Source organism: Capricornis sumatraensis, chromosome 1 (assembly GCF_032405125.1).
Source record: "Capricornis sumatraensis isolate serow.1 chromosome 1, serow.2, whole genome shotgun sequence".
Taxonomy (NCBI): Eukaryota; Metazoa; Chordata; class Mammalia; order Artiodactyla; family Bovidae; genus Capricornis; species Capricornis sumatraensis.
In genome coordinates, this window is record NC_091069.1 from 232,317,195 (window position 1) to 232,330,879 (window position 13,685).

The 13,685-nt window shown below is 36.9% G+C and overlaps 1 protein-coding gene across 1 annotated transcript in view; it reads right to left on the bottom strand.

Annotated features, from left to right (window-relative positions):
- Nucleotides 1-2,490: 2,490 nt before the first annotated feature.
- Nucleotides 2,491-13,685, bottom strand: part of PLS1 (plastin 1) — a 127,332-nt gene continuing 116,137 nt past the window's right edge. Inside the window, exons 15-16 of the mRNA XM_068965650.1 lie at nucleotides 4,726-4,850; nucleotides 2,491-4,491 (exon numbers count right to left, since the gene is read on the bottom strand). Coding sequence (XP_068821751.1) covers nucleotides 4,356-4,491; nucleotides 4,726-4,850 — 261 coding nt within the window. The 3' untranslated portion in view covers nucleotides 2,491-4,355. The remainder of the gene's footprint in view (nucleotides 4,492-4,725; nucleotides 4,851-13,685) is intronic.

Below are 13,685 nucleotides of genomic sequence, written 5' to 3' on the forward strand. Positions count from 1 at the left end.
CTGAGAATTGTATCCCGAATCGTTTTCATTGCTTTCCACAGCCAACTATGCAAAAATCTAAATTGTGCCCTTAGTGCTTGGGTTTTTAAGGCAATATATAAATTTACCTGAGTATCATATATTCGAGAGAAATACTTCCTGTTCTTTTCAGGTTGACTTGCTGCACCCCTGTCCTGCCAACACTAACTCCTAAGTTTCCTAAATATATCTTCCTCGTTATGCAAAGTCCTCTTCCCATCATCTCTGAGATCTTTAGCAGACGAGACTCCCCACCTTTCCAAACATTTTCATCTGTTTACTTCAAAATAGTTATTTATTGAATGTTAGCTTTTCCTCTTTTATCCCTCAGTTCAGTTCAGTCGCTCAGTCGTGTCCAACTCTCTGTGACCCCATGAATCCCAGCCTGCCAGGCCTCCCTGTCCATCACCAACTCCTGGAGTTCACTCAAACTCACACCCATCGAGTCCGTGATGCCATCCAGCCATCTCATCCTCTGTCGTCCCCTTCTCCTCCTACCCCTAATCCCTCCCAGCATCAGAGTCTTTTCCAATGAGTCAACTCTTCACATGAGGTGGCCAAAGTACTGGAGTTTCAGCTTTAGCATCATTCCTTCCAAAGAAATCCCAGGGCTGATCTCCTTCAGAATGGATTGGTTGGATCTCCTTGCAGTCCAAGGGACTCTCAAGAGTCTTCTCCAACACCACAGTTCAAAAGCATCAATTCTTCAGTGCTCAGCCTTCTTCACAGTCCAACTCTCACATCCATACATGACTACTGGAAAAACCATAGTCTTTATCCCTAGTAGATCATAAATCTGCCCTTCTCTAATGTTTAATACAGTTCTAAGTTTGTGTATCTGGTGGACTGTCAAAATTGCTCATAATAAATCTGGCCATTGAACACGGTGGTACATATTTGCTTACATGTGTGTGCTTACAAACTCTTTGTAGTTCAGTAAAAAAATTTTTCTCAATAGCAGAACAACTCTAACCCTGACCCATCCAAAAGTTCCAGAGTGTATAAGGGTAAAAATTCAGGTGGCTCAGAACTATAATCAGTAGTTTTTTCAAGCTTCTGGGTTTAGGTGATTCCTTATTCATAGGATTCCCTCAGGGGCTGGACTGATTTCTTAGATTCAGGGGAATTCCAGTGTACTTTAGGAGCTAGTCTTAGGAAACATTCTAAAGAATTAGAGGGTTTTTCCTCCTTCAAAGTAAGCTAGTGTTGCGCACCTGTATTTTCAGACATCTTTTTTAATCATCCCAGATGCAAAAGATTCCCTTGTTTAGTGTTCATTTTTATCCAGCGTAAATTGGGGTATTTTAGGATCCTCTATATATTTTTCATCTTTGATATGAAATCAGTGATAGAATTATAGTGAACAATAGCATGCAAGATTCAGAAGCAGCACATTGCTTAAAGCAACTCAGGGAACCTCAGGTACCAAAGGGAAGAGCCATTACAACTCCAGTTGCAGAGAAAATCCAGGTTTAGATCTAGTTCTATAAGTAACAGGCCCTATCTTCATCTCCAAACTCTCTTCTTCTCCCTCACTATTCTTAGGCCATATCTGCATATTTCTTTTCCTAAAATGCCTGCAAGACTCTTCCTGCCTCAGAGCCTTTGCACTTGTTCCTTCTATTGAACAGTTATCATCTGGCTTCTCATTCGTATCTCAGCTTGAATATCACAATGCTAGAGGGACCTTTCCTGACCTACCAAACTAAAATCATCTTTACCCCAGTTCCTAATTCTGTATCACATTACCCTGTTTTATTTCTCTTATTGCATTTATAACCATCTGCAACTCTGTTTACCATCTTTCTCCCCTAGGAAATAAGATTCATGAGGCCAGGAAACTTTGTCTATATTTTTCTCAGTTGAATCACCAGTGTCTAGCATTATACCTGGATCATAAAGGATGAATCTATTTTAATAAGTTAATTAACTTATTTCATCGCAAACTAAATTTGTAGTAATCATGCAGTTGATCTTTCCAAAAATTCTTCCTAGTAAAGAATCAGAACCACCTTTGCTCCTCCCAAAATAATAACTTTTGTTTGTTTTACTCAAGCATAGGGATTGTTCTTTTTTTTTAATGTGAAGGTATGATACCCCAAGATCAAGGGGGATATATCCCAGGGATGCAAGGATTCTTCAGTATATACAAATCAATCAATGTGATGCACCGTATCAACAAACTGAAAGATAAAAACCACATGATCATCTCAGTAGATGCAGAAAAAGCTTTTGTCAAAATTCAACACCCATTTATGACAAAATCTTTTCTGGAAAATAAGTCTGTGAGATTAATTTTCAAAGTTATGTATTTTTCTTTAAATGAAATAAATACTGACACATTTATACATACACAGAATTTTATTAAATTTTTTGTGAGAAAAAGAACACTCTAAAGTGCCAAATTTCATATAAGTTAGAGAACTTAGTGAATATGGTGAAAAAAAAAATCAAAAGGGGAAACATGATTTAAATAATCTCACAAAAGAGCAAGAACACATCTTCATATAATAATCATCAAACTATAAAATTAAGAAAGGAAATCTTTTTTATTTCTTTTATAGAAGAATATATTTCAAAGTCTCACCTGTTGATGATTTCATTCAAAAAAATTGCTATTCTAAACATATGAGTAGTCTTAGTCTTACCAACGTCTTACCAACATGAATGTTTTAATCCATGGTAGATGGGGGATTTAGACTACTCATTCACAGTGAGATAGAATGACAGCATTTTTTGTAGTACAGCAGTACTGGCACAAACAGTGGAAGATGAAGGAACTAGACTTCTGAATTCAGTTGTTAGGAGCAGAATCAGTCTATTGCCAAAGATTCAGACAAAAATACATCTGAAGCATCGCTACTCTCAAGTGACATAAGTATTAATCAAACATTGCCAATTTGAAGGAAACTGGGAAAATGTGAAAACATGCTGAATATTAGCTTTGTGTTACTTTCTTCTAAAGATATTTAACAGGCATATTCTAAATTATTTAGGGCTAGAGTATCAAAAATTACATGTCTTGAGAGCTGTAGCCACAGTGTTTGGCTATAAATATTTGAAAGAAGTCAGTTGAAAAGTAACTATATGCATATCCAAAATGAATATTTCTAAAAGAAATCTTCATGTACCAGATAGCTACAAACTGAAAAGTGTTACACAGTTAGTAGGGGCACAATAATTATTTCATGGTTGGCTAACTGACCAATACAGTCTTCCTTCAGTATCCAGAGGATTGGTTCCAGGAACCAGCCCCCCCACCCACCTGCCACAAGGATACCAAAATCCACAGATGCTCAGATCCTTAATATGAAACAGTATTTGTATATAACCTACACGTATTCTCCCATGTACTTTAAATCATCTCTAGATTACTTATACCTAATATACACTGTAAATACTGTGTAAATAGTTGTAAATACAATGTAAATGCTATGAAAATTATTGCTGGCACTTCGCAAATTTAAGTTTTGCTTTTCCTAACTTCCTGGAATTCTTTTTTTTTTTTTTTCAAATATCTTTGATCTGCAGTTGTGGGAATCTATGGATGTGGGACCATCTGATATGCATGCATCAGATATGATGGGCTGTCTGTATACATACTAGTTAAGAAAACCTGGGTGCAAATTATATATACGTACACACATATTTCTCTAATAACATCTTACCTATATATATCTGCATGTCATCAGTATATATAAAGTATCATGTAGTTAAAAGTGTTAAGTAAAAAGCTCCTGCTATTAATACTTATATAAGAGAATGAACTTTGAAGTTTGTTCATGAGTTAGTCCTTATATAAAAAAAGTTTAGTGTTAACAATACTTGCACTTAAAAATTTTAGACAATATAGAAATTTACAGAAAAGTTAAAGTTTTGGAACACTTTACATAGTTGGAGGAAAAAAATAAAAGGATTAAACTGGATTTTGACTCTGAATACATTTATGATCAAAATCAACACACACACAAAATCAAAACATATTTCACATCAGGATTTGCAGAAAAATTTTTGTATTGATCATTTTCGAACCATGAGAAAGAATGAATTAGTCTTGTTTTAAGGAGACTTCAAGGAAATGAAAATAATCATAAAGTATCATCTTGAAAATAAACATATTCTATTATCGGTATCAACTGGTAAATTTAATTATGTTATCCAAAAAGACCAACAAATCCTAACTAGTATGAACGGGCTATTAAAATCATTAATGATTTCTACAACTATTTTGAGCATACAAATAATCTCTGGTTTTATACCTACTACATTTTAGAATTCTGTAAACTGTGAGACATTCAATGTGTTTAATGTGGCAGAAAATCATATTAAATGCTTCATTATTTTATTTTGTTCAGTCCTTTTCCCATTAAGCATGCAAACACTGTCATAACCATCTTTGGTTTCACTTCCACAAGGTCATCAGGTAAGGCATATATCCGGGCACCGATCTTTCGAGCAACAGAAATGGCGTATCTTGAAAAGACAAGAAAAATATCTTGGTATTTGTTTTCACTTAATATATGTTAACAAAAGAATGAAATATTTTGACATAATTAACTTTACAATAAAGTTAAGTTTCTGAGTCTTTAAATCATATTCCCCATATAAGTTGTATTTTAAAACATCAATTTTTAGGACATAATACTTCACATATAAGGATTAAGAATGAAAGAGCCACTATGTTCTAATATAAACTGTGAGGCTTACTTAGCATTGTTCAGCTTGTCCTCATCAGAAAGGTCTTGTCTCTTAATCATTTCTTGACGAACTGCATTTGGTGCAATGGCATCTATTAAATCTAAGACAGGTAAGCTAGTGCTAATAGATTTGTCCTAGAAAATAAAGATGAACATTCATAAACATCTTTGGTGCATGTTAGACTGGAAGGTCATAACCATATAAGTAAAAGCAATTCAAAAATTTTCATTATACTTAACATTAAGAGTTCCAGAAAAACATCTATTTCTGCTTTATTGACTATGCCAAAGCCTTTGACTGTGTGGATCACAATCAACTGGGGAAAATTCTGAGAGAGATGGGAATACCAGACCACCTGACCTGCCTCTTGAGAAACCTGTATGCAGGTCAAGAATCAACAGTTAGAACTGGACATGGAACAACAGACTGGTTCCAAATAGGAAAAGGAGTGCATCAAGGCTGTACATTGTCACCCTGCTTATTTAACTTCTATGCAGAGTACATCATGAGAAACGCTGGGCTGGAAGAAGCACAAGCTGGAATCAAGATTGCCGGGAGAAATATCAATAACCTCAGATATGCAGATGACACCACCCTTATGGCAGAAAGTGAAGAGGAGCTAAAAAGCCTCTTGATGAAAGTGAAAGAGGAGAGTGAAAAAGTTGGCTTAAAGCTCAACATTCAGAAAACGAAGATCATGGCATCCGGTCCCATCACTTCATGGCAAATAGATGGGGAAACAGTGGAAACACTGTCAGCCTTTATTTTTTTGGGCTCCAAAATCACTGCAGATGGTGACTGCAGCCATGAAATGAAAAGACGCTTACTCCTTGGAAGAAAAGTTATGACCAACCTAGATAGCATATTCAAAAGCAGAGACATTACTTTGCCGACTAAGGTCCGTCTAGTCAAGCCTATGGTTTTTCCTGTAGTCATGTATGGATGTGAGAGTTGGACTGTGAAGAAGGCTGAGTGCCGAACAATTGATGCTTTTGAACTGTGGTGTTGGAGAAGACTCTTGAGAGTCCCTTGGACTGCAAGGAGATCCATCCAGTCCATTCTGAAGAAGATCAGCCCTGGGATTTCTTTGGAAGGAATGATGCTAAAGCTGAAACTCCAGTACTTTGGCCACCTCATGCGAAGAGTTGACTCATTGGAAAAGACTCTGATACTGGGAGGGATTAGGGGTAGGAGGAGAAGGGGACGACAGAGGATGAGATGGCTGGATGGCAGCACGGACTCGATGGACGTGAGTTTGAGTGAACTCCGGGAGTTGGTGATGGACAGGGAGGCCTGGCGTGCTGCGATTCATGGGGTCGCAAAGAGTCGGACATGACTGAGCGACTGAACTGAACTGAACTGAACATTCAGCTGTTCTGCAACTAACACACATCACAAACCATTTAAAATATGCTTTTCCTTTTATCCTTGCAGAGCTTACAGCATAGAGAACGGTCACCATACCTGTAATAAGGTTTGGGGATATGACAGTTCCTAAAGTATGCTAACTACAGTATCCATTCTATAAAAAACAAACAACTTTCAAAAGGGAATAGATGAAATTTAAATGAACAGTTTTGCAAATTCTAGTAGTATTCTTTATCTTAGACCATGGATTCTTAAGACCTCACTTAATATTTTTCAGAAAGAAAAAATAATAATGAAAAGGAACTAATATTTACAAAGGCATTATTCTTGTTGTTTTACATGTTTTTGTTTAATCCTAACAGTCTGCTAATAAAGAAATTAGAATCTCTCTTTTAAAGATGAAGAACATGAAGGTCAGAGAGCTCAAAAGACCTATTCCACAAACAGTCCATATAGAACCAGAATTTGAACATATAGCTGTCCAACTCTAATGCCCAAGATTCTTCATTTTTGATGTTACATCCAAAGCAACTAAAAATGGACAACAAAATTCTAATGGATAGAACTTTGCTATTGAATTCAGAAATCATGGTCTGAATTGATTTTACCATTTATCAGTACTTGAACAAATTATTTGTTCTGTCTCTCAGCATGAATAGTGGCATCTGTTGCTTGCACCAGAGTCCACTCATTCCTCACTACTTTCTCCATCCTGACAGAACCCACATTTTTACTCTGAATGCATACCTCCCACCCATGGATGTGTGCTTCAAGGAAAAGTAACCCCACCACAGCTCCAAGGGTGACCCTGAATTAGTGTAGACCATTTATTCTGTGGGTGAGGTGGTAAACTTATTCTTTTTATGTATAGAGCATACTATAAATAACAGATACACTAATATCTATGGCATTAAAATTTTGGTAGGGGCGGAAATTTAGGAAGAAAATGTCTAAAAGACTCATTAGGCAGACAAGAATGAAAAAGGTTGGAAAAAATAGTCTATAAAGAGTTAATGAGAGGAATCCCATCAGATTGCTATAGTGATTTATCTGGGCCTAATTTTTATATTCAAGAAGAGCTATGGAAAGCTAGCAACACCCCTTCCTGAGTGTAAATGAGAGGAGGAAATGTTTGTCACAACCAGCAACTATCCGAAGATGAGAGGAAAACCAGCTTTAGAAGGAAGCTGGCCCTTTGGATGGCAAAGCAGAGATGATAAAGACCTGAAAGACATTCTTCAATTACTGGCTCAACCAATCTTGATGTCTGCCCTACTTCTGGATCTCTGCTATTTTTCTGTACCTTTTCTTTTGGTTTAACTCACCTTAAGTTGAGTATCTCTTACTTGAAGCCAAAAGCACTGTTTTCCTAATCACTACAGTGGAAATGTCACAGGATTCTTGGGAATATTAAATGAAAACAGCTAGTACAGTTCCTGGCCAAATGTGGTTCTTAAAAACTGTTTGACAAAACAATTTGAAGCTATGTGAAGAATAAAGGGTTCTTTTGGAGGGTTGGGATCTATGAACTGCTACATTTATTTAAAAATTATATTCTTCATTTTCTAGAATGTTCATTTTATGAAATGGGTTTTTTAGAGTGAAGAAGATAGAAGAGTCTGGTGGGCTACAGTCCATGGGATCACAAAAAGTCGGACATGACTGAGTGACTAACACACACTTTAGGGTCCTTTATGATGCTAGTAATCCAGATTCTGTTTTAGGAGCATCTTTTCTATTTCCAAAAAAATCTCACACATGTTTTCTTAATGTACAGTCTGCAGACCACCTACATGAAAGTCACCTAAGATGCTTATTGAAAGTACAAATTAATCCCTGCACTTAGAGTAACAAGAGGTTATTTGTGGATGGGCCTAGGAATCTACATTTTTAATAAGCTTTCTAGAAGAATCTAATTACACATTACACTTTCTAAAAGCTTAACATGCATGTCATTCTATAATAAACTAAAATTTTCTATGTGCTTACTTTCATACATTTCTATGGTGGTTCAAAAACAGACATGTGGCTTCATTTTGTTATATTTTGATTCCTTATTTACATACTTATGAGAGTTTTTTAAGTTTGGGGAAAATTGTTCTTTTTTCAGCTTTATTGAGTTAAAATTGACAAAATTCTAAGATACTTAAAATGTACATCTTGATTATTTGGTATACGTACACATTGTGAAAATATTCCTCCCATCTAGCTAATTAATACATTGTCACTCTCACTTATGTGTGTGTGTGTGTGTGTGTATATATATATATATATATATAGTGTGAAAATATTTAAGTTCTACTCTCTCAGCCAATCTCAATTATATTTAAATAGTGTTAACTATAGTTACCACGTTATACATTAGATCTTCGGACCTTATTCGTCTTTTTGTTGTTGTTAGTCAGTTGCTCAGTTGTGTCCAACTTTTTGAGCCCCCCAAGGACTGCAGCATGCCAGGCTTCCCTGTCCTTCACTATCTCCTGGAGGTTACTCAAAATAATGTCCATTGAGATGCCATCCAACCATCTCATCCTCTGTCTCCCGCTTCCCTTCCTCCCTTCGATTCATCTTATAGCTGAAAGTTTATACCTTTTTGTGGTATTTTAGATATTTCTTAACTTAGATTTAGGAAACAAGGATTTTCTCACCTATTTCCTTATGATTCACCTTGTGAAAAACTTACTAAGTTGAATGAAAATTTTAAGTTTCTAAAGATTATATTGGATCCCTTATCTTCCTGTTTCCAGAAAAAACCAACAGACCTATCCTCCAACTCCTCTGATTTGCATATGATCAGTGAAAGACATTTTACTGCAAAAGGAGCAGGGATTATGGTAAAACCCTTAGTTTAGTATATAGATACATTTTCATCATTTTTCTTTCACTTTCTTTAAGTTAATCATATAGAAATTACTTAAGCAAAAAGAATGCCAGAATCTTATAGACAACTTGTCTAGTTTGGCTTGATTTTCAAGATAGTGAAAATTATTAATTTGTTAATTTGATACACATTTCTTAATTTGGCAAACAAGAACTGATGCTTTGGAACTGTGGTGTTGGAGAAGACTCTTGAGAGTTCCTTGGACTGCAAGGAGACCCAACCAGTCCATTCTAAAGGAGATCAGTCCTGGGTGTTCACTGGAAGGACTGATGCTAAAGCTGAAACTCCAATACTTTAGCCACCTCATGCAAAGAGTTGACTCATTGGAAAAGATCCTGATGCTGGGAGGGATTGGAGGCAGGAGGAAAAGGGGACAACAGAGGATGAGATGGCTGGATGGCATCACTGACTCGATGGACATGAGTTTGGCTAAACTCCAGGAGTTGGTGATGGACAGGGAGGCCTGGCGTGCAACAATTCATGGGGTCACAAAGAGTCGGACACGACTGAGTGACTGAACTGAACTATTAGAACATTCCATTCCATTTTTCCGCCTGTCATTTTTTAAAATAAAAGTGGAAAAACAGTGTTGTGGTTGCCAAAATTCCCAAAATACTCAGTGGAAACCTCTCCATAATGTCCATTATTATTAGCAGTGCCAATAGTGTAGTGTAGTAAGCCCCATTTATTGAGCCGTTAATATGTGCCAGGAATGACCAAGATGTTTACATATGGTAACTTATTTAGCTTGACAACAAACCCAGAAGATCGGTATTATTAATACCTCCATTTTAATTACGGGAAAATTCAGGCATAGAGGAATTTATAACTTGCCCAAGGTTACATAGATACTAAATGTGAGCCAGAAGTAAATTCAGTTCTATTCATCAAGAGATGTAACCCAGATGGCAGTATAAACCATTAAGATTTCTAGAAAACACAGGCCCTTCTCACCTGCTCCCTAGTCTTAGCTGATTTCTATAGCGTTACTAACACCCCATACTGTGATTCCTGGTTTCTTATTTGCCTCCTTTCCTGGACAATGAGCTCTTTGAGGGCATTTTATAGACACAGAGCCTAGCAAAGCATCTGACACAGAGTAAGAAGCTTTGAATATTCACAGAATTAATGAGCAGTATGTCAACACAGCTAATAAGTAGCTAAGCCTATGTCAAACCCAGGGCTGAACAATACCATAGCTTAGCATTCAACCTGCAGTTAGATCTGGATGTGAAATCTAACTATTCTGCTTAACATTCGATGACAATGGACAAGTTATTTAACTTTTCTAATACTTTTTTGCTTATAGAGCTGAGAGAATTAAACAATAATGTGTTAGTATAGTGACACATAGGAATCAATCAATGGTAATTATGATTATCATTATTGGCTGACATACCACCTCCTTATCTTCTTGGTGAGGAAAAATAACATTGCAACTAAAAGGGGTAAATTTGTCTTTTCTAAAATTTCTGGGTACAACACTGCCTTGATTAATAGGTTCTTACTAGTACCACTTATTATAGCTTTCAAATATAACACACCAAACTGGAAGAAACCTCCCTAGCCCAGCTATTTTTTAGCATTCACTGCTATATTTCTTAATTATTTATATTCTGTCTAAAGGTTTTATTATCAAACATATATAAATGCAAGCACTTTTGCAATATGTTTTTACCACCTCAGTTCTAGTAAACCCATAGTCTCAAGTCCGCTTTTCTCTTAAGCTATCTCCCTTTAATGTTGTGTGTGTGTGTCTGTTAGTCACTCAGACATGTCCGACTCTTTGTGACCCTTTGGACTGTAGCCCAGGGCTCCTCTATCCATAGGATTTTTCAGGCAAAAATACTAGAGTGGGTTGCCATTTCCTCCTCCAGGGAATCTTCCCAACCCAGGAATTGAACCCAGGTCTCCCGTGCCTCCTGTGTCTCCTTCATTGCAGGTGGATTCTTTACCCACTGATCCATCAGGGAAGCCCCCATTTTTCAACTATCTCTTCTGTTCAACTGATCACCAAGTTGTAATTCTAGTTTTAATATCTCTTTTAACCCAACTCATTTCCTGAGAATTACCTCAAATTCAATAAGTTGAAAAATGATTGTTAAATTCACTGCCTGTTTAGAAAGCAGCTGTACCTCAGACATCCCCACCTTTTATTACCCAGGCCCCGAACATCCAGTTTGTTTTTTCCCTCACAAAGAAGATAAGGAGGTGGTATGTCAGCCAGTAACAATAATCATAATTACCATTGACTGATTCCTATGTGTCACTGTACTAACACATTATTGTTTCTTTTAATTCTCTCAACTTTATAAGCAAAAGAGTATTAGAAAAGTTAAATAACTTGTCCGTTTAGATAACTCCTCTCCTTCCTGTGCATCCCTAAATTAAGGAGCCAAATCCTCCCTGTTTTTTTGCAAGTAACTATCCATTCTTGGGCTTCCCTGCTGGCATAGATAGAAAACAATCTGCCTGCAGTGCAGGAGACCATGATTAGATCCCTAGGTCGGGAAGATCCCCTGGAGAAGGAAATGGCTACTCACTCAGTATTATACTGATATACTATTATTAGTATATTATAATATATATATATACTATATATATATTTATACTAATATATATTAATACTGTAGTAATACAGTAGTATTCTTGTCTGGAGAATTCCATGGACAGAGGAGCCTGGTGGGCTACAGTCCATGGGATCTCAAAAAGTTGGACACGACTGATTAACACACACACAGACACACGTCCATTCTTACAGATCCCAGTGCCCATTTCCCACCCCTACCCAGGATCTGTATTACCTTGAGTTCTGCCTCAACAGCTTCCTTGCACTTAACATGACTCTTCCTCCTATCATACTCCCTACCTTCAGGACAGAATTTCTAAAATACTTTGCTTATGTTACTTGCCTTATCAATACCCTCTTTAAAGCCAGATTTCTCTGTTAGGGGAAACATTGACTGAAACTGCCCACCCTGGCCAGGCACCACAATAACCATCTGCATGAGTTATTTTATGATAGGATGTCCTGGTAACGAACATGGAACTAACAAGCCACCAACAACCGGAAGCATTTGGGAAAGGTCAAAAGGAGATGCCATGTGTCCTACCAACCTCCCAGAATCCTCCTCTCTGGAATCCATCTTGGCTGAGTGATGTGTGCACCACCAGGAAAGACCCTAAGTCAGAATGATAGGCCAAAGACAATCCAGAAACTAACCCAATTACCATAAAACTTAAGCCACGTGGCAGAGCAGTCCTCCTGGTTTCCCTTTCCCTGACACTCTCTGCCCAGGCACTCCTTCCCAATAAAATCTCTTGCTTTGTCAGCACATGTGTCTCCTCAGACAATTCATTTACAAGTGTTAGACAGGAGCCCATTCTCCCGCCCTATCTAGAAGGGGTCCGCCTTCCTGCAACACCTCCACAGTCTTGGCCCAGCCTATATCTTGCACTGCATCACTTAGGAACCATTCTGTCTGTCCAAACTACTTCTCCTAACCCTCTCAGACTTACCTTTATTCAAGGTGGACCCCCTTCTAGCTTATTATTACCCTTTTGTTCTTTGGTGCCTGTGTGCTGGGTCGCATCCAACTCTGCAGGCAGATTCTTCACCACTGCACCACCTGGGAAGCCTTGTTCTCCATGAATTCAAATCCTGCCTGTATCTCTGATGCTCAGATAGAATCCAACTTTCTCCATCTACCCTTCAACTGACCATTCATTTGGAAATTAGTTAGATTTTCCCATAATATTAGTCGTATTATATCTTTGGATTTTAATATTTACCCTGTAGTAGTATTACTTCCTCAGTCATACAAATTTTATCTTTCAAATAAATGGCAAACACTCTGAGAGCTGAAATTATTTCTTACATCCTTTCTTTACCTAAAAATGTTACTTAATAGCTAAGACCTCAAAAATGTTTTATTAATTTGCTTCTAGATATTATCTATTATATTTAATGATCTATATGCTTATTATTTTTCACAAATTAATGTACAAATGAATTTAATTTCAGTATAACAATTTTAAAGAGTATCTGTCAATTAGAGAGTTTTATATATCCCCCTTCCTGTCTTACATTTTAAGTTGTGTTTTATATAAAGACAAACCATGGCCTAAAAATTCTTTTCTTTCTATATCAGCAACAATAAAAATTCAATGTAATTAGATCCTTACAAGATGGAAAAGAAACACTGTTGAACTAGGACTGGGTAACATCTCTGCCAACATCCAGCTCAGTTTTTGGTAAAGAACAGAAGATTGAATTTATCAATTTCTGACATTTCTTCTGTTCTACCATATTGTCAAACATATATAGCAAAACAAAGAAGAAAATGAAAATGGGTAAATAACTTTGGGGTGAGCTTAGGATTTCATCTGTTTGCACTCTTAAGTCACTAAAAAAAAAATACAAATTGAAGGCTAAATTTTCACATATAATAAAATCACAAACACAAGGCTCACTGAATGGATGTGAACAAGCAGACATGCTTATTTGTAGCTACTATCAGCTTGCATGCAAAAGCAAAACACAATGGAAATGCATGAAAATTAGTCAGTAGGTATGTGCAGGCTACATTCTGAGTGCTTCACGAATCATCCACAAATGCTCGGAAGTGAGTGTTAAGTGCCATTATGAAGCCAGATGACAAGATTTGATTTCTTTTTTCCTACCAGTTTTCTCAATTCCCACTTGAATCGGTTTGGCTGG